The sequence below is a fragment of the Chiloscyllium plagiosum genome, unplaced genomic scaffold (genome assembly GCF_037043375.1).
Source record: "Chiloscyllium plagiosum isolate Xiang-an unplaced genomic scaffold, Cpla_swu_hap1 HiC_scaffold_3, whole genome shotgun sequence".
Taxonomy (NCBI): Eukaryota; Metazoa; Chordata; class Chondrichthyes; order Orectolobiformes; family Hemiscylliidae; genus Chiloscyllium; species Chiloscyllium plagiosum.
The window spans coordinates 81,359,643-81,382,324 of NW_028270141.1; the positions used below are offsets into that span (position 1 = coordinate 81,359,643).

At 38.8% G+C, this 22,682-nt stretch overlaps 1 protein-coding gene across 1 annotated transcript in view; it reads right to left on the minus strand.

Annotated features, from left to right (window-relative positions):
* lama4 (laminin, alpha 4) overlaps positions 1 to 22,682 on the minus strand; it is a 190,421-nt gene that overhangs the window by 84,330 nt on the left and 83,409 nt on the right. Inside the window, exons 16-22 of the mRNA XM_043684602.2 lie at positions 19,118 to 19,259; positions 14,175 to 14,271; positions 9,456 to 9,572; positions 6,967 to 7,149; positions 4,440 to 4,579; positions 1,224 to 1,400; positions 943 to 1,088 (exon numbers count right to left, since the gene is read on the minus strand). Coding sequence (XP_043540537.2) covers positions 943 to 1,088; positions 1,224 to 1,400; positions 4,440 to 4,579; positions 6,967 to 7,149; positions 9,456 to 9,572; positions 14,175 to 14,271; positions 19,118 to 19,259 — 1,002 coding nt within the window. The remainder of the gene's footprint in view (positions 1 to 942; positions 1,089 to 1,223; positions 1,401 to 4,439; positions 4,580 to 6,966; positions 7,150 to 9,455; positions 9,573 to 14,174; positions 14,272 to 19,117; positions 19,260 to 22,682) is intronic.

Here is a 22,682-nt window from a genome sequence, read left to right on the forward strand (position 1 = left end):
TACAACAGGGTTAGGGTTAGGGTCTGGGAGATGTTGCTACAGAAAACTTTACAAGTTACTGCAGAGTAGTGGGCATTTAGGCCAGTGATGCAATGGTATATTTTCATTTTTCCTGCCCAGTGGTAACCTGCCAGTTTGAAATCAACTGCTCATATTAGAACATTCCTAATTTTTCTAAGATTCAAAATTAACTTTCTATTGCATTCGAATAAAAACAAGCTGGATCTTTATTGGTATCACTATGTATTGTCTTAATACTATGTGAGCAATGATGATTGAACATTTATCATTGGAGCTAAGTATTTTACTGATTGGGGAATTGTGACAATTTGTAAACATTTCTTATATTTTTCCTGTGATGGAGGAGCCCCTGTCTGCTCCACTAAGTTTCTTCAATACAATGTATACGTTGATTTTCCACATTCCAAATGCAGTTCACCCTCCTCTTGCCACTTTTAAACTGGTCTCATTGTGATTACTCCTCCTACTCCCACGAAAATTTGTGAAGGTGAACTCCGAAAGAGCTCCTTAAGCATTTTAATTTGCTCAATTTGCTGTGGGGGAGTTGACTAACCTGTCCTTCCATTGATCATCTCTTACCCTCATGAAAAGGACTGGAAGCAGAGACAGCAGATTGACACACAAGCTATCACTCTATTCTTTCTTTGGTTACCAAAGCTCATTTCTGTCCCTTTAAGCCATAAAGATTCTGCCTCCACATGTTTCAACCCTGAGTTCAAAAATTGCACTACCCATCCCGGCTTGTTTCAGTTTCTGACAAAGAAATATCTGGATAAGGCATGAACTGAACAGAAAAACCGGAAAACAAAATGTTCACCATTGCTCAGATTCATGTGACAGTTAATACCAGAAAGTTATTATAGTTTGAATTATTTTCATGAAAACTTACTTTGACCATAACAGAGATCAGAAGGGAGTTACCTTTCTACTTTGATTAAATTGAAGTAGTTTGGCCAGGTGCTAACTGGCTTTGAGTTCAAAGGAATCTCAACATCTCCATTTCCAAGATTGTGGACATAAACTAAGTTGTCATTTTTAATACACAAACCAATGTAATCTTGTTTTCCCTGCAACACAGCAAAAAATAAATTTGCAAATGTAAAACATAATCCAGTCTGTTCAGCAGAATTTTGAATGCATTAAAATTCCTTGTGTACAATACCATTCTTTGGACTGTTACAGTAAGACCAACATGCTCTTACACTTTTGTTTCCAAGGTACATGATGAATCTGTCTTTGTTGGCACCCTGAGCTTGTTCACTTAATGAAGGAACTCGCATGAACAAACTCAATGAAGTAAAAGACTTGAGCTCTTCCAAGTTTGCTTTTGGCTGAAGTTCCACTGCAGATCGGCCATCAAATTTCATGGAAACTTGAACCTGAAGTGAACCAAGGGAAATAATTTGCTTCTTAAACTGATACTGTCAGTCAATTTGTACACCTATGGATTATAATTAAATAACAGGTAAACAGTGGACATGATTTTCCCCACTTTGGAAGTGGTGAGAGAGGTGGTGAGAAGGGGATATAATTGAGTGAGTTTCTTTTGGTGAAAAGGTCATCCCTTCTTACCACATCATAAATTAAGTTTTGAGCGGAAAGGTTCACAGGCATTCTTCCCAACCTGCCACCAATTAAGGGCCTTAGCTAAACAATAAATAGACACTTTCCATCTTCCATAATCACCAACCTCTCTGGTGGGTGCCAAGGGTTGGCACAAGCAGACCTGCCTGTTGGCTTGGGGATGAAAGTGTATAGGAGAAAGTGAGGACAGCAGATGCTGGAGATCAGGGCTTAAAAATGTGTTGCTGGAAAAGTGCAGCAGGTCAGGCAGCATCAAAGGAACAGGAGAATCGCATTTCAGGCATAAGCCCTTCTTCAGGAATGAGGAGGGTGTGCCAAGCAGGCTAAGATAAAAAGGTAGGGAGGATGGATTTGGGGGGGGGCATTGAGAATACGATAGGTGGAAGGAGGTTAAGGTGAGGGTGATAGGCCGGAGAGGGGTTGGGGGCGGACAGGTCGGGAAGAAGATTGCAGGTCAAGGCGGCGGTGCTGAGTCTGAGGGTTGGGACTGAGATAAGGTGAGGGGAGGGGAAATGAGAAAGCTGGAGAAATCTGCATTCATGAAAGTGTATTGCAACCTGGGGGCAATCTCAGACATGGATGGACAGGAAAGAGGTGGATTCTGAAACTCAAACCCCCTCTCCTTGCAGCTCCCACCTCACGAAAATAATATAAAAAGTACTTAACTCATCGTTGAATCACCAAAGTTTCGGCCACAATTACAGACTTTGGGACTAAGAAGCTGCCAGCCTCTGACTCATCAGGGTCGACAGTTTCAATGTCTGTGTTTTGAATAGAAACTCACCCACTTTTCACCTGTCAGCTCCTAATGAGATTATTGGAGGATGATTGGATGAGTTTTCTCAGCAGTGTTTGTGTTTTTTCGGTTAACACCATACATACTTGCCCCTATACTTTAAACAAAAAATAAAAATCTCTGCCTTTTGTCTGTGCAAAAGAGAGGAAATCTCTAGTGATTGATTTGTAATCATACTGAGAGCCAAATCTGAACCTAAATCTTAGCCTTAATAGTTGCTCCACGTTAGTATAAGACAGTGATGGGCGACAGAAGCTGACAAAACAAAAACAGCTTTAGTGAAGCCGATCACCGAGGATTTGTGATGCTATTCAAAGCAGTCAACTTCACCAAATTAAAGGAAAAGGCTGAGAGAATAGTGGAAATTCAGTAAAATAATATGTAGCATGTTTAGTATAAATAATTATATTCAGTTGGTTGTTGTGGTTCTGTTCGCCGAGCTGGGAATTTGTGTTGCAGACTTTTCCTTCCCTGTCTAGGTTACATCCTCAGTACTTGGGAGACTCCTGTGAAGCACTTCTGTGATGCTTCCTCCAGCATTTATAGTGGTTTGTCTCTGCCGCTTCCGGTTGTCAGTGCCAGCTGTCCACCGCATTGGCCGGTATATTGGGTCCAGGTCGATGTGTTTGTTGATAGAATCTGTGGATGAGTGCCATGCCTCTAGGAATTCCCTGGCTGTTCTCTGTTTGGCTTGTCCTATAATAGTAGTGTTGTCCCAGTTGAACTCATGTTGCTTGTCATCTGCGTGTGTGGCTACTAAGGATAGCTGACTACTAAGGATAGCCACACACACAGATGACAAGCAACATGAGTTCGACTGGGACAATACTACTATTATAGGACAAGCCAAACAGAACAGCCAGGGAATTCCTAGAGGCATGGCACTGATCCACAGATTCTATCAACAAACACATCGACCTGGACCCAATATACCGGCCACTGCAGCGGACAGCTGGAACGGACAACCGGAAGCGGCAGAGACAAACCACTATAAATACCAGAGGAAACAACACAGAAGCGCTTCACAGGAGGCTCCCAAGCACTGAGGATGTCACCTAGACCGGGGACGAACATCTGCAACACAAATTCTCAGCTCGGTGAACAGAACAACAACAATGAGCACCTGAGCTACAAATCTTCTCACAAACTTTATTCAGTTGGTTTTATTGAAATTTGAACTGCTCTGAATGCCATAACTAAAACTTAATGTGAACTTTTAGCATCAATTTTAATTCAATGTGTTCAGATAGGGTTAGGATTGGGATCCAAGGTTAGGATTGATGTACTCCGATATCTGGTGCCAGGGAGACACACTCCACGTGGAAAGTTTGTCATGAAGCCTGGATCATGTATACTTAATTCAGAATATGCTGTCACTTAACAACTCTATTAACAACGAGCTACAAATTGGAATATTAAATTATAAAAATGGCTACATCCATGAAATAAATCATGAGTGCTCTACTAAAGACTGTCCATTCATAAGGATTCCATAATGGCAGAAATTTTTATCTTATCTCAAAAGCCATTGACTGTTGCTCCCTATTTGTAACACATGTTGCAAATTTTTCCTGGAGTGTATTTAGCAATACATTTTCTCAAAATAACTAAAAGAATAGGATTTGGAGGTGCCAGTGTTGGACTGGGGTGTACAAAGTTAAAAATCACAGAACACCAGGTTATAGTCCAACAGGTTGATTTGGAGGCACTAGCTTTCGGAGCGCTGCTCCATCATCAATAGCTGTCAACTAAAAGAATAGGGATGCTCACTTTATGTGCTTTAAATTAGCTTGAAATAAGGTGAACACTAATGAAAACAAAACATGCTGAAGAAACTCAGCAGGTCTGGTAGTATCTGCAGAAAGAGAAGAACCATACTGAACATTGAAACTGTTTCTCTCCCCACAGATGCTGAGTTTTTCCAACACTTTCTGTTTTTGTTTCAGATTTCCAACATTCACAGTATTTTGCTTTTGATTAAGACAAACATGGTGCTTGAATTATTCTACCATTAACTTGAGTGAGTAAGTCTTCTCACCTTGCTGGCCACATTGCGTGTCTGTGCAATGAGTTCTCGAATTCGCAGAATACTGGCAGAAATATTGCTGGCTGGCTTTTTCTGTTCCACGATTCGAAGTTTGTCCAAGAGTTTTGGAACTATTTCTGTCAAATTTTTCACTGGAAGTACAACAGCAATGTAACATTGAAAAGCTGCACAAATTCATGTAAAGTAGAAGGCTGTACTTTTCTCATTTTACCATTACAGCCATGATTAACTGAATATTCCAGTTAAAAAAAACTATTCATATAGCAAACATCAGAAAATAACTAGATATTAGACAAGCATAATAATTTTGGAAAGCTTAGTATGACAGTAAATATAAAGAGATATAATAGCCAAAAAATGACTAACATATGAGGAATTCTGATGTGCAACATAAAAACATTTGCACTTTTAGCGACCTAACCCAGTAATGGAAACCTTTGGGCTTATTTCAATTGACAACAAGACTTGTCAAATGGAGCTGTCAAAAACAGTTGTGAAAGCTTTTAAAATTACTACACTTTAAAATCTTTGAAAAAGATGTCTGGACCTTGTAAAAAAAAATGCTTGCTACTTAATTGAAAATAAGCACAAGAGTTTTCATTTCTTGATTCCGGCTGTACAGCTGATTTCACTCCCATCCATTATCACAGTGCCATTCCTTCTATTTCATGGTTGATTGACAATTACAACTGGCTGGGGTTAGGACCACGATGGGTTAGCATTATGGGACAAGGGGATTTTGCGAAAGGGTGAGGAGTGAGCGTACATGGGAGGTATCATGTTTTTAAATTAAACCTCAAAAGCACCAGTACACTGAGCCAGTCTTTCATGTAGCCCACTGTTATACCTAAATATTCACAGGTATGTAGTATTACATAGGCCCCTATTCTTTGCAAATGGAAAAAAAATGGAGAAAAATTGCACCTGCTTCAAGTCACAAAAATAGGTGACAGCCTTTCTAAGGTTTATTTCTAAGGGCAATGTCTTGAAATCAACCTAACTGGTGTGAAATTTAATCAAAGCTTAACAGTTAACTGTGGCACCTTTACCAATCAGAGTCCCTTGGCAACCAATCAGCTCTCTCCTCTCATACAGGATACATATTGCTCTCCACCTTTTTGCATTTATATGAACTGTCCTGATATGTTCAAAATGAAAAGCTTTGAAATAATGTCTTTTCTCAGTAACACCAAAATTTGTACTACCAATTTATAGACCTTCAATTTATAAATGGTGCATGAATTCAAAATTTACTTAATAACACACTTTCATTTTTATCTTAGGATTAAATTAATTCAACAGTAAATTGTCAATGTCTGCCAGGGAGGCAGTCGGTAGTGGCTTGATTATTATGCTGTTCCATTTATTACCGATAAAGAATTTCCTAACTTCCATGATATCATTCCCATAATCGTTAATATGATATGGTAATCCATCTCTAATTGCCAGTGAAAAGGTGGTGATGAGTCACCTACTGTCTCCCTAAATGCAAGGAAGACTGGAATAGAATAGAAAAGTGTTTACTGTCAATGCACTCAAATGAGTGCGGTGAAAAATTTGTAATGTCACCTCTTGGCACCACCTTAGGTACAGGGTGCTTAGGTGCAGATATGGTGTTGTTAAAGATTGAAATAATAAAAATAAAAAAACACTAGAATAGGAATACAGAGTTTAAATATTCCAGAGCAGGAACCGATTCGTTAGAACATTTCAGCAGGCAGTTAAGAGTCAATCACATTTCTGTGGTTTTGCAGTCACTAAAAAGCCAGATTGCATATAAACATTAGATTTCCTTCCTTGAAAGGGCATTAATAAACCAAATGGATTCAAATGACAATTCAGTGATTCATGGTCACTGTAATTGCTACTGCTTTTCTTAAATTCCAGATTTCTTTAAGTAAGTAGACTTGAATTCTCCACCTGCTGTGGTGTAATGCAAATTCATGTCTCCAGCCCAGCAATGGAACCATTACATTTCTGGTGGCTCAGTGGTTAGCACTGCTGCCTCATAGCACCAGGGTCCCAGGTTCAACTCCAGGCTTGGGTGACTGTCTGTGTGGAGTTTGCACATTCTCCCCATGTATGTGTGGGTTTCTTCCCACAGTCCAAAGATGTGCAGGCCAGGTGAATTGGCCGTGCTAAGTTGCCCAAAGTGTTAGCTGCATTAGTCAGAGGGAAATGGATCTGGGTGGGTTAATCTTCGGAGTGTTGGTGTGGACTTGTTGGGCCGAAGGGCCTGTTTCCACACTGTAGGGAATCTAATCTAAAATTATACACTTGCAACCTCTCAGAACTTCTTTTGGAGACAGATTCTTTAAAGTCAATTTTTAGTGGTCAATTTAGGACTGAAGAAATATTACAGTTTGAATTCAAATTATTTGAAATTCTAATGGCAGGCTCTTGTCTTTGCAGTTTGTAAACTCTGAAGTCACATCATTTTACAAAGTTTTGAGTTTCTTTCTAAGTATGAAAGGATATGAAATAGGAGCTGTATGATAACCACTCAACCATCCTGTACCTGAGTCACCAGCTGAGCTCACTGTCTTCTTGAAAGCAGTCCCATCTTCAGCAGAAGCACTTATATTCTGAGGCCAGCCTTTCAAAAACTCATCCATATCATTTACAGCCTGCAGGACCATTTCAGCAGTGTCTTTTGCTTCTTCTGCAATTAGCTTTGATTGGTTGAACCGGTTCTTATTACCTAAAATATTTACATATGTTAAAATTTGCACTAATTTTCCATCATGATTTATAATGATTTCCATCATTATTTTTTAGATTGATCCTTAGTAGGGATGTCACTTTCTGTAGTCTGACCACTCTAATCTCAGAGACATAATCAGACAGAAACTGTGCAATCTACTCATCAATATCAATCATGAAAAGTGAGTTAATAGAATTCTGTTTCTTGACATATTTAAATTATATTTCAAAATTACTGATGCCGACTTAGTCGTGGAATGATTTGGAGATTTGGTGATTTATACATGAAAGAAGTGAAACTATCACTGTATTCTAAAAGATGAAAGGCTTAACAGACAATCAATTTTTCAATGTATAATTTCAGTTACACCACACTGTAAATTTTTGCTATAAATTCTGTGTTACGATCGAGCCCTTCACTATCACCTGATGAAGGAGCATCACTCCGAAAGCTAGTGTGCTTCCAATTAAACCTGTTGGACTATAACCTGGTGTTGTGTGATTTTTAACTTAGTCCTGGAATAATCTTCCATAAGCCTAAGATCCTGTTTAGGTTTTATTTACACTTTGTTCATCACATATAAATGTAATCAAGTATTGTCATTAGAAGTGACATTCATAGATATTGAGTAAGAAAATGGTTAAAATTGGGAATTGGATATTAAAAACTAAGAAACAGAAGCAAGAATAGGCCATTAGGCTTTGAGCTTTCCCAATCATTTGATAAAATATTGGCTGATCTAATTACGATCAAAACTCCATTTCTCTGCCTGCCTTCCTTAGCCCTTGACTCTCTTGTTGATCAAAAACATGTCCAATGTAGCCTTGAATATATTCAATGACTCAGCATCCACTGCTCTGTGGGAAAGAGATTTCCAAAGATTAATGACCCTCAGAGAAAACAAATTTCCTCATCATGATCTCAAACAGAATAGCTCTTACTTTTAGTTTTTAGTTCTAGATTCCCAATAAGGAGAAACATCATTTCAGCATCTACCCTCCAAACCTACACAGAATGTTATGTGTCTTAATAGATCACGTCTTATTTATTCTCAAGGTCAATGAGTATAGGCCAAACCTGTTCAGCTGTTCACAAGACAATCACTTCAGGAATCAACACAGTGAACCTCCTTTGAACAACTTCTAATGCAAGGGTAGCCCTCCTTAACTAGGAAAACCTAAATCACATTCCCACAAAATGCCCTGTGAAAACTTCTCTACACTTATACTCCATCCTGCTTGCAATAAAGGCCCATTAACGTTAGGGTCCATTACCTTTTTAACGTTGGAAGGTAATGGATAAGGCAGAGGGAATCAGGGACTTCAGGGAGAATAGGACTAAAGTGAATAAACAAGTAGTTACCAAAGAAGCAAATGGACAGTCAGTTACAGAAGCAGAAGCAGAAACAGAAGAATGTGCATTGGTATAAAACAGAAGGTTAATGACAATACATGAATTGGTGAGTTGAGACAATAAAGGCATTAAAATAATGTTCTTAAATCATGTGAATTCATCCAGAAAATATGTTTCATCCATCGAAAGATCCTATAAAACAAGAAAAAATGTTGTGCCAAACACTAATTGACTTATATTGTCTTTGACCTGTGATTTTACTTCATTCTTTAGGCACTGGTACAGTGTCAATGTCAAAAATACAATAATGGCATGGTGAAATAGATACTCGTAGGCTGATGGCGAGGCTGTCTGAATGAGATGGCTTGTCCCAGTGAAGATGGATATCCGTTGATGTTAAAAGTAACCACTGCAAAACTTTACTAAAATCATACACATTGTGCAAGGGCTTTAGGATCCCAGAGCTACCTTATGATGATGTAATGTGCTACTTCCCCCTCATGGTATAAATAATACAATGTGGAAAGAGTGAACTAGATTAAACTAGATCTGAAGAGAGAAGTTCATTTAGATAACAGCCTCTTAACAATGGAATAATAGTATCAGAGCCCAGTGTGTCTCAGATTACTCTGTATAATTGTATGTAGTGCAATAAATAGAATTCTACAGAAGCCTAAGTTTGAAGAGATTTCTTGATTTTGCATTCTCCTCATCCAACTTGTCTTGAACCCAAATTTAGATATGGCACAAAAACTACAAAAGGATACCAATCTTTGCTGAGACACGTCACATACCCAACAGTAACAGCACAGAAGATTCCGACCTGGCTTCAAAATCTGAGCCCAGCCACAGTAAATCTTTCCATCCCTAACTGTTTTGTAAGATTAAAGTTGCAAGATGAATGAAAATTGTTGTACCTTAATGAAAGTTATATTTGCAGAAGTACTTACTTGGCTCAATCAATGCTAACTGGTTTACAGCATTTTGTAAACGGTTTACTGTGTAATTTTTCTTGCCAATTACTGCATCCACATGGCGCCTGGTATCCTGAAAAGTGGTCTTATCATCTGTAGGAAGTTAACAAAACAGACTTAAGTGACATCAAATTCACAATGAGCACTTAAAGTTAATATAGAGGTGTATTAAAGTAGATCAATTGATAGCACACATTGAACTGAATAAACATGATTTGATCACTACTATGAAGACATGGCTACAGGGTAAAAAGAATTGAGCTCTGAATATTAGGTGGTATACAACAGTAAGATGAGTAGGAAGTTATGTTAAGGCAGAGGGGTAGCACTCTTAATCAACAATGTTATTGGTGCAAAAAATAGAGACGACTTTATTTCAAGAGATCAGGATGTGGGATCAGTCTGGGTAGAGCTGAGAAAAAGTACAGGAAAGAAGTAACTAGTGGGAGTGATGTACAGACTTCCAAACAGTAATACAAAGGGTAAACATGATGTTGGAAGGACAAATATTGGGTTAATCTGATAAAGGGACAGCAACTATTATGGGTGACTTCAATCTATGTATAAACTCAAAATGTCAGATTGATATTACAGATCTTGATGAGGGGTTCATAGAGTGTCTTCAAGAAAAGTTCTTACAGTAGCATATTCTAAAACAAACCAGAGAGCAGGGTATATACTCGGCTTGGTAATATGTAATGTCACTGGGTTAATTACTAACTTCAGAGTTTACAAAAGAAGCACTTCTCTGTAACAATAACCATAACATGATTGTTTTACATCAAGTTTGAAGGATAGATGAGTGGGTATAAGACTACTATTTTAAACTTAAGTAAGGGCAACTGTGCACATGACAGCTGTGTTAGATGAAGTGAACAGGGAATGAACAATTTAAATGCCGTCTAGCTAGCACTGTTGACTCACTAACTGAGAAACTCATTCAGACATTATAAATGTAATGTGATGGTGGTATACCTTTTCTAGCTGATTAATTAAACCTTTGGAGAAGAATGCACAAACCATGTATTCTCTTCCAGTACCTGACTGAGGTGCCGAGAGGGCAATCAATTTGAAATGGACCTCAGTACTTTTAAATTCGCTGTGCTCACTGAAGTTGAACACGTTATTACAGAAACATTCTGATTCAAACCCCAGCTAAGGCAAGTGGACTAGGCATGGTCACAAATCAATCTAAACAAAGAGCTATGTCAACCATCCAGGTTCAACAGACAGACCAAAGTTTAATTAATATTGATTACAGCCACAAGCAATTTGTTAGATTTTACTTGCAGAGATAATGATGGTTCAGACATACATCATGGCATATTCAAACTCAATGTTATTGAAGATCTTTTCGCAGTCTATTTTTGCATAGACTAAGTTCTAATATAGATTTTGGTTTGTCAAAATGCAAATGTAAACTTCAAAGTTTTTGAACATATAGCTTTGAGACTTAATCCTATGCCCAAAATAATCAACAGAGGAAACATTAAATGTAGATGCAGAAATAATGAAATTTAGGCTTTTACAGCTTCCACAAGATCTAGTTGCATAACTTGATTCTGCCCGTTCAAGCAAGAGCACCTATATTAGAAAAGGCTTGAAATGGGGAAAGTCGAATCCTCTCTCAGGAGTTCCCTTTTATTTCTAGGCTGGGGACCATTATGGGCTGTTGAGCCAAATGAAGGCAGGTACCTTCGCAAAAGGGGCTTCATCTTGTCCCTGAATAGCGTATATCAGAACTAATGGAACTCATACTTGAAGTGAGTACCTAAAAATGGAGCTGGATTTTTTTTAAATTTACACATTGTAAGATAATATATTTACTGATTCCTTACAAGCCACAATCCTTAAATAATGTCAGAGCATATTCTGTATAATTGAAATAGTCTGCTGAAAGATGCACTGATTTGGAGATGCCGGCGATGGACTGGGGTGTACAAAGTTAAAAATCACACAACACCAGGTTATAGTCCAACAGGTTTAATTGGAAGCACTAGCTTTCGGAGCACCGCTCCTTCATCAGGTGGTTACATTAGTAGATTTTAACCCTCTACAACAGACATGAGTAACAGACATGGATGGAGGATGTCAAAATTTCCAAACTGTGAAACTAGACACAAAGCTGTCTTTCACAGATTCACTTCCCGTTTTAATAGAAATGGGTTGAGTGGCAGCCAATTAACCTGCTCTTGACAGGTCATCCAGCAATTTAAATATGTTAATAAGGCAGTGTGACCAAAATAACTGCACAGAAGCCAGTATCCCATCATCAAGTCACCCATTAGTTACTTGTGCACAGTTCACTGGCTGTGGCCATCCAGCTCGGAGTCAGTCCCTGAACTGAGAAGATTCAAAATCCTCTGGTTATAGGGGGATATTTTCCTAAATGGCCTGTTCAGAGGTTATTACACAACTCTGGAGCAGGTAAGATTTGAACCTAGGCCTCCTGGCTCAGAGATAGGGACTCTACCACTGTGCCACAGGAGTGCTTCCCCGGTTATTTTTTTTCTTTTCTTTTTCTTTTTATAATTTAACCCCCACACTACCTTCCCCTGGTGATATTGGTCAGCCAGGGCTTCCTGATTGATCCATGTTAACAACCCCAATTAATCATCTCATTGTCAATTAGATCCACCTGGTTCTAGTCACTAAAATGACTAAAATTTTAGGATCTATTTAGATTCAATATCTGCCAGCAGGATTTACCCAAGACACAGAAGACGTGGTGTTTGATCTCATACACTAAGCCAGAAGTGGAGAACCACTGCAGAATCCTGAGGTACAGAGGGATGTAGGTGTTTGAGTGCATGAGTGACAAATGCATAGTACAGCTGTACAATAGTACTACACTGAGATACTTAATGGAATACTCTCCTTTATTAAAAAGGATGTTATGCTTACATAGGGCATTGGTGCAGCCACATCTCAAATGCAGGACCCTTATTCAGGGAAGATTATAAATGTTTTGGTGGTGATTCAGAGGAGTTTAACTAGATTGACATTTGGAATGAATGGGTTGTTTTATCATGAGGAAGAGTTGGATAGGCTGAACTTACTTTCATTAGAGTTTAGAAGAATGAGGGTGAGTTGACTGAATAACAAAGTCCTGAATGGTCTTGACACATGAATGTGGAAATTACATTTCCTTTTGCACATCAGTCCAGACCTGGAGTGAGGGACACTGTTTTAACATTATAGGTTTTCTTTTAGGACAGGGACTTGGAGAATTTTCTGTCTCAGAAGGTTGTGTGATTTTGGATCTCTTTGCCTCAAAAAAAATGGAGGTAGAAGCATTGAGTACTTTTAAGGTTAAGGCAAATCGGCTTTTGTTAGGCAACAGAATCAAGCATTATCCTGAATAGATTGGAATGTGGAATTCAAACATAACATGATCAGATTGAATCACAGAGTTGGCACAAGGAGCTGAATGGCCTACATGTGCAGCTAATTCATATGTTTCCATGTTTGTATGCTATTTGCGTATTGAGATACAGTCTGGGGTATCTCCGGGCTGTGGCTGTGAGCACATAAACTGTCCCTGTGACCACTTGCTCCATATCTATAAGTAAGGTCTTCACTCCTTAAGGACTGTAACACTCCTCTATCTGTGCACAACAAATTCTCAAATAGCACAGTTCATTGTCGTGCCTGAGACCTCTCTTCAAATACTCATTTTAAATTGGTGTTTTCTTTTCTACTGATGTCAGATTAATTTGTTCTTTTTACATCATCATGACTTAACACAAACTTCATTACAATGAGCAACTGAAAACACTTTCAATAACTTTTACTGACAACCAAACTGCTCTTCAACCTGTGTCCCAGTCATGGAATATAAAGAAACAGTTCATGTCCTATCATTAAATTCAGCTGAACCTTCACATAACCACATTTACAGGCTGCTACAAGCCTTGATCTCCCATCTCAAAGTGAATATTATAGGGCCCTGTCCTGTGCTCTGTCTGATACTTCTTGCACGACAGTTAAGCTACCTACTTAATAATGAAATACAGCTTCTCAATGTGCTTCAGATTTACATTCTTTCAACAGTGCAGTTTTCTTTAGTGATCTGAGATAAGGGAGTTTCCTTTGGTATCTGAGTTTATAAACTAAAAAGTTTCAATGTAATTAGGGCCGAAGCAACTGACTTAACAATGAACTTCTGAATTTATAATTTAACCTATTTCATGTGTTATTAATCTCTAACATTCTTACTAGCCCTTGCCAAACATGAACAATTTAACCAATGTTTGTATATAATAATATTTTTTGAGATAACTAATTATTCTAGCCAGTTAGGCATATACCATTTGGAGATCATTAACTGTAACAGTTAGTCAACTGGTGAAAAAAAAATACAAAGTTAAATGTAAGCCTTGAGTTTAACATTGTGCCCATGTGAACTGGATGGGAAATCTTTGCAGAAGTGAATGAGAAGTCTTGGGTTTCATTTAAAAAGTGATAAATTATTCCCAACCTGAAATGTTGTTGGGATATCAGGGTTTAAAGGAGCTGAAAGCACGCATGTTTTCCATGAATGGTTATAGCATGAAATGGATAGTGCGAATCCATGAGAAAGGGAGGGAGAAGTTGCTAGCAACAGACACTGGGCACAAAAAAAAACTATGCCAGGGCCATTACAAGGATTCCTTATGAGGTGTGAAAGACCATTCCCACTCTGAGTATACTTACTGTCCTTCATGGTTGCATCTAGTTCCCTCACTTTCTTCAAAAGCGCCTCACTGCTGTTTCTGAGCCAGGTACTCTGTGTTTGAATTCCTTCCACAGCCTGCAAATAATAACATGGTCAGAACGCTCAGTAGCACTCCCTATTCGAATAAGGAAGATTGCGATTAATCGGTTTCAACTCTCATATAAAGTTCACACCATAAAGTGTTTCCTGTCTTATTAGATACTAAATGACTGCTTTTTCCTTCTTGTAATATTGCTCCAGAAAATTGGACCTTCTGCATATCTCTCCAAAACCACTGGAATTCTGACCCACGTGCTTGTTTGGATTTTATTACCGAGCCACATTAGGCTTTTGGCAGACTTCCAACAGGGAGAAATTCAGTGGTGCTGAGGATATCTGGCAATGCAATCATTGGAACACATAATGGAGTGGTAAGAATCGGTTGCAGGAAAGCCCAAAGTTGACAGGAACAGCCTGCAGGCCTCAGCAGAGATTGAAGGCAGCCAGGCCTTGGTTTAAAATTGCAATCAAAGATTGGTAGGTTCAAAACTGCTCTGAGGTTTCCAGTAAGATCTGCTAAAATCTCTGACGAAAGTTTGAAAGGTCTAATGCTGCTATGAGCGGAGGGTGATAACTCTTATTATGCTATACTTTTCATAAAATAGCATGTTCATCTGAACTGCCAAAATATCAGGGACATTTAGGGAAATTTTGGCTAGATCTTTCAATAGGACCGTGGTTGTTGCTGAAGTGCAGTCTGGAGATGGAAAAGTTCCGATGCAGTTAACTTTGCAGGAACTGCCCTGGAAATTGAAAATTCTGATGGTCCATTTCCCTGGCAACTCCATAAGAAAGTTCACAATTCTCACAGTTAGAGTTGGAGCATTTGGAAGGTTCTGGCTTAACAAGCTTTGTAATTCATGAAGGGGAAAATGAATTAAACCCTGCTCTAAATCCTTGTTAATTTTTAAATGGACCTCCCCACCAACCAACATACCACAGACCCCACACCCTGATTATGCTCCTTAATACACAGATGCCTGACTCACTGCTGCAAACACCTCACACATCCCCCGCAACATTGTCTTCTCGATGGCTTCGCAGGTACATGACATTCCCTGATTTCACCTCTCAGGAACATACAATACACACAAACCTGAACCATCAACCAGAACTGCCTTAATAGTTCCCTACACTCACCTGTCCAGACCTAACCTACTTCAATCTAGCCTCAAACTCGTCGACTTACATGACGTCCAGGTATCATCCTAACGACTATCCAGCAGCCACACTATCCCTCACTCGTTTGGCACACTCTTCTCTACCCATCTGCTGCATGTACTCTCCCTATCTGCCACCTTACCCTTTCACTCTCCTTACATATTTACTTTCTTTAGGCTTTAGGATCTTCAAACCATGGAATATGACTGCTACCATCAGGAGGTAAGGAGCATCCTTTCAACACAATCTACTCTGTTGCTATCTAAATTGCTAGACTGAATGGCACTGCTTTGACTGAGAAGGCTCCTGTCCTGGAATTTAAGCTGGAATGTAAGTGAGCTAAATATTTGACTAATCTGTGTCGAAAATTAAGATTCCTGCCCAGATTGGAAGATTCAGGCATTGAAGCTAACTGGTGAAATTAAGAGAGTTGAAGAATTACCTTACCAAGTATCATAGAAGCATACACTTATATAGCATGGAAACAGATCCTTCAGTCCAACTCATCCACACCAGATATCCTGATAAATTGATCTATCTCACTTACCTGCATTTGGACCATATCCCTCCAAACCCTTCCTATTCATATACCAATCCAGAAGCTTTTAAATGTTGTAATCGTACCAGCCTCCACTACCTCCTCTAGCAGCTTGTTCCAGATATGCACCACCCTTTGTGTTAAAAAGTTATCCCTCAGTTCCTTTTTAAATCTTTCCCCTCTCATCTTAAAACTATACCCTCTAGTTTTAGACTCCCCTATCCTGGGAAAAAGACCTTGGCTTTCACTCTAGCCATGTCCCTCATGATTTTACAAACCTCGATAAGATTATCCCTCAGCCTCGAATACCCCAGGAAAAAAAGCCCCAGCCTATACAACCTCTCCCTACAGCTCAAACTCTCCAGTCCCTGCAACATCTTTGTAAATCCTTTCTAAGCCCTTTCAAGTTTAACACCATCTTTCCTATAGCAAAAGCCCTATGACTGGATGGTTAATTTGCAATGCAGAGTGTTGTCAACAGTGTGGATTCAATTTCCACACCCTTCTTCTCAACCTCTCCCCTCTCCTGCGAAGCAGTGACCCTGACATTAAACCACCACCATCAAAAATCGACATTCTTGATGAAGGGCTTCTGCCTGAAACATCAGTTTTCCTGCTCCTCGGATGCTGCCTGATACCTGCTGTGCTTTTCCAGCACCACTCTAATCTAGACTCTGATTTCCAGCATCTGCAGTCCTCACTTTTGCCTATTAAACCACTACCAGTCAACTCTCTCTAAATCAGAAAGTAGCCTATAGTCCAGTAGGACTATGGTGACTTTATCCTTAACTACAAAAGCTCTGTGTTCACGACAACTGTATTGGGCCAAACCTGTTCACTTTCTGGTACAGGAATGCTTGATAGGCCAAAGTGATGTTACCATCTGAGACAGACACTGAACTATATTTACTACAAGCAAAGGAGAATCAGGATCTGCAGTCAAACCTATGGCTGGGTTATGCCTATCCTAAAAACACCATCACTTTCGCCTTCTGAACTATGCAGTATGATTCTCCAGGCGCTACATTCTCAAGCTTGGTATTGAGATCATTACAAATGAATAGCTGAGTTTGTGCTTGTAATATATTTCACAGTTTTACTAAGTGCCGGTTTGCTCAATGACAACAGCCATATTTCCATTTTTAGGGAAGTAGCCCGCAGCACTTATTGATTGTCAGTCCATTAAATGATTACTTTTCACGCTTCAAGGAGGAAAATTTACTCCAAAGTAGTAATATGCTGTCTCAAGTTAGCAGCTTCAAAGATTACTTTCATTGATCAATACTCTCTGTAATATTATTGTAGTTAATACCTATATGACATAAATAATAATATTTCAATACATGTCTCCAGCTTCATCATTCCAACTCTACTGATGCTTTTTCTAACTTGTGACTTCAGAAGTGGTGCCTTTAGAAGGTGGCAGCTTTCTGAAATATTTTATATCTTCACTGCGTACGTTATTTACTGTTTATTATATGAACCATGTTTTACAAGCAAAAAAAAAGTATAACCATTGAAAGTCTATGATAATGTCGAACAGTTACTCAATTCTAGAAACATACTGAATAACTCAAGCTTACAGATGCATATTCATTGTGTTTAACCTCTGCTGGGAATAGAATAGTGGCTATGATGTGGAAGTGTCAGTATTGGACTGGGGTGGACAAAGTCAGAAGTCGCACAACACTAGGTTATAGCCCAATAGGTTTATTTGAAATCACAAGCTTTCGGACCGCTGCTCCTTCGTGGGTGATGGGAATAGTGGCTATGCAGTCAAGTTCAGAAGGCATTTCGCAATTACAAGTAATTTAAATATTCCAAGAGTCGCCATTCATAAATCCCATGCCTTGAGGTGTTTGAATCTAAGTAGCTAGTGCTGCAGCTTAATATTTTGTATCAGGAAAAGATGGAAACTTACTTGTTTGGCTGCCTATGCTGGCTTGTTTTAGCATGTCACTTCAATCTGCTAGTGCTTTCTGATTTCACTAATTTACTTTCATGCATCCAGTGCTTCTGGTAAACCGAATGTGGATGATAATTACTCATCTTTCCCACAGTTTATCTTTTTAGTCCCTCACTGTGCAGGCATTTTATCAGCTGTCCTTTAAATATCTTTTGTCTGTTTCCGTGGTTGCAATAATAGCTGACCTTAGCTTCCATTGCTGTTCAGGCTTTGCATTATTAATGTGACTTCCCGCTAGAAAGCACATTGTGTGGTAATAAAGTGTAGAATTTAAAGTACTGATTCATATTAATGAAAGTAGTTGTGAGACAGCACTCTGCAGGGCCTTTGAAAGCTAACAGAGATGATCAGTCAAAATTTGATAGCAAACTAATCATCTAAAATATTGATGTAAATCAAACTATTTTATAATTGTAAAGTTCATTCCATTCTGAATTAACATGTCAGTTCCAATGGACTCAACATTGCTCCACTGCCAAGCACCTTTTGGATTAGCCAAGGCAGATCTGGTCTGTGATTCTAGACCCACGGAAATGTGGTTGACTCTTAAAATGCACTCCGAAATGACCTAATGAGCCACTCAGTTCAAGGGCAGTTAAGGAGGGGTAAGAAGTACTGGCCTTGCCATGCAAACATTTTTTTTAAAATCTGATGCCATGCAACTAAATTAGGCCACAATTCAACCGCTGAGTATTTTGCGGTTTGATTTTTCTTCTGCTAAACACCGATACAAAACTATCCAAATGTCCTAACAGTGCTAAAATAAAAGAAAAATTCCAAGGCAAATGCAATGCTGATTTAAAATATTAACTAATCGGCATACAAAGTAATAAGCAGTTTAAATGTTTGCAGTAGGCTCAGCAATTAGTCCTACAATGGGGCACGTCAATGAATAAGTAAATAAATTTTAAAAAACCTTGAAAATTTCATTCAGAGACAACATAAATGGTTAGTGTGAAACAAAAAATTCCACTGACTAAGAAGTAACTGGAATCATGCTGACATACATGACATGCAATATGTAATACACTCACAACCACAAAAGGTGAATTCCATTCTTTACTATACTATCAACAGAAAAAAAAATTACCCTTATTTAATAAAAAAATGCAATTAGACTAAATATGATTGTACCCATTAAATGTTAATGGTGTTCTTGAAGTGTCTGAAACTTTTGTTTCACAGTAGATTCAATAAGCTAAAATTGAAACACTTACATCCTCAGCTCTCTGTGCAGCATTGAGTAAAGTGGTTGCATTCTCCTCAGCCTCTGCTACATATTGAACAATATTGTCGTAGACATTTGAAGCATTTATAGCCTTCTGGACAATTCCATTTGCATCAATACTCTTCAAAATACTGTGAAAAGAAAAAAAGTCATTTCTTACTAACATGATATCACAAGATCTAACTTTAATTATCATTCATTGTGTGGAAGCAATGCAGGGGTGAAGATTTCATTTGATTTGATTTACTGTAGTCACATGTACCTAAGTACAATCAAAAGCTTTGTTTTGCGAGCAGTACAGGCTGGTCATAGCAAACAAGGATGTACAGATCAAAGGGAGCTGAGACAGAGCAAGGCATACAAGATTACGTCTGCACAGAAGGTGCACAAACAAGATCAACATTATTTGAAGTTAGAGAGGTCCATTCAGCAGTCTAATAACAGCAGGGAAAAGCTGTTCTTCAATCTATTGGTGGGTCTGTTCAAGCTTCTGTATATTCTGCCTGATGGAAGATGTCGGAAGAGAGCATTACTGGGGTGGGAGGGGTCTTTGATGATGTTGGCTGCCTTTCTGCATGGATGGGAGGTTGACTTTTATAATGGACTGTGCACACATGCTTCTGTAGTTTCTTATGGTCCTGGGCACAGCAGTTGCCATACCAAACTGTTATGCATCCAGATAAAATGCTTATGGTGCATCTATGTTGAGGGTCCTCATGGACATGCCAAATTTCCTAAGCTGCCTGAGGAAGAAGAGGCATTGTTGTGCCGTCTTGACCATCACATCTAAATGGGAGGTCCAGGAGAGATTGTTGGTCACTGACATTGAGAGAGAGGTTGTTGTAATTGCATCACAACACCAAGCATTCTATCTCATCGTTGTTTGATATCCATCCTACCACGGTGGTAGTTGTCAGCACACTTGTACAAGGCACTCATACTGAAATTGGCTGCACAATTGTGGTGTACAGGGTGTTGATAGAATAGGGCAAGAGGTCATTATATCTCAAACATTTTGCTTGCATGAATTCAGATAGAGATTAATTAGTCTGTTCCAGAGAAGTCAAGACCTAAATGAAATGGCAGGATCACGTCTTAATGATGCAGGGACAAATGCGCCAATTTGACCCCAGGCTGATTCAGGCTAGCACAGTCAACTACGGTCTGCATGATCTGGGCTTCAAGAACTCTGGTCAAGCTTGTTTTTACATTTTTAAAGTTACCTTGAGGGCCAAGAGGAGAATGCGTAGAATTACAAATTCTGAAATCTCGCGTCAAACATTTACAGCTCCGAGTCCAGTGACATTAATATCGCCTTCCTGCTTCACTTTCATGGTTTTCATCATCACTTCCATAATGATTTGGTACAAGAATACATGAAGACATATGACTAAGTGTCGTCATATAAATAAGTTTAAAACTTAAAGATTGCAATTGCTTGGTTTTCAATGTCAAATTTCATTCCAGCTGTGTTATCCCTGAACCCAACAGCATCTTCAGACCTTGTTCTCCATATGTTCAAGACACAGTATTGTAAATGGCTTGTTCCATTTCACTTCTGCACTGTGGGTGTGGGTGCTGTCAGTGTCTGTTCAATCCAAACAAGGAGAGGTTGATTCTTATTTGGGGAGTCTGGCTAAAATTGATATTAGCATTTCTACATTAAGTGGAAAAACCTCAAGGGTTGCAGCTTATAGTGCACATCCATATCATGTTCAGTATCGCGGTAGCTCCCTTGTGTTGAGAATGCTCTTGATAGAGTCACACTTGGCCACAGGCAGATCCAACTAGTGCCAATGCACTGATTTTACTTGTCTTAAGGATGACTCACGGCATGGTTTGTCCTTAAAGTTTTAGTTATGCAAAACTCTAGGTAGCATCAATAATTAAGTAGCTTCTGCCCTTTCTCATTTATCTTTTCCAAGCTGTAATGTCTGAAGCTAGAGCCATGCCTCATGGTCTCTTGCAGCAAACTCCACCAGTAAAACATCTTCTGACTTAAGAATTCTTCTGGTGATAACGTCAAGCTCCTCAAAGCACAAGGTTGTTTTCCCTCAGGTGCAGCACAATACTTAAGAGCTCATATGTACTTGCGAGGTTAACTAGACGTTTTGAATTGAGAGGCAGAGGCACATAATTTGAGAAGTTTTCTTAGTTATTGAGAGTCATGAGTCATTTACAGCAAACGTACAAACCTTCACATTCATTCCATCAGCACCTTCTCCTATCAGAGGAACATGGAATGATTTTTTTTCTTTCAGTGATCCAATCTCAGCAAGTCTGGTTGTTTATACTGAAGCTATGTCAATGTTCAGCCAATCAAGTTTCATGTCACACACTGCCGTCTTGCATGTGCTATCAACCAGAAAAACGTCATCCATCAATCTGATGCACATGGTTGTGATGTTGTTTATTTGAGATCGGGGTGAGATTGCTCGAAATGCAATAAGAGGTCTTCAAAGTAAAGTCCAACTGATTGTAGGTGCTTTGCCAATGAGTACAGATTACAGCCTTGCCAGCATATTCAAATGCCTTTTGACACAATGGTTATGATCCTAGCTGATAGTAATATTGGACAAATCAGATCCCAAAATAAAACCTGGGCTTGATGGATCGTAAGTTTTAATTTTGCAGTTAGGTTATATAATGATTAGTCACAAGGGGCCACCAGTACTCTTTTAACAGAAGAACACAAGTTTATTATGAACAAGGACAAAAAGTAGATGTATATATAAATAATTTGAAAAGATCATAATTTGTTAAGCAGAAAATTCAACCTTTTTCCAGAAAAAATATTTTCAGACACTCAAACGCAGAGAAATATTATCATCTTAACTCTGATTTCTTACTTAACTGACTCTATCCAATTTTTCTTCTTGGACTGCTAAAACAGTTAAGACTTTTTTCCCAGTTCTGAAGGCATAGATTCCTTTTCAAGGTCTGACAGCCAAAAGACTTCGATATTCTCTCTCAACCCAGAGAATCTAAAGCTAACAAACTATCCTATTTCGAGGAAGAAACTGCTCTCTTGAATTGCAAACCTGATTCTTGTTAGGCGAAAGCTAAAACATGACTCTTCTGAACTAAACTTTTGTTTATTCACTCATCAGACTTGGCGTCATTGACCGTCCGTAGTAGCCCTTAAATGTGTTGGTGAGCTGCCTTCTTGAATCATTGCATGTCCCCGATCACCTGTTTTTCTGTGGGTCATAATCTCACAATGTCGACACTCAAATAAAAGCAAAATACTGTGGATGTTGAAATTCTGAAATACAAACGAAGCTGCTGGAGAAACTCAGCAGCATCTGTGCAGAGAGAAACCAAATTAATGTATAGAGTCTGGAATGACTCTTCTTCTTAATGGACTTGAAACTTTAACTCTGTTTCTTTCTCCATAAGTGCTGCAAGATTTGCTGAGGTTCTCTAGCACTTGCTGTTTTTGTTTCACAATATTATCAGTTGATCAATTAAAACCATAGGTATTGAATAGCTATTTATTGAATCACATGTTTTCCTGAAAATGATGTATTTAGGTTACTTTTCCAAATGCTTTT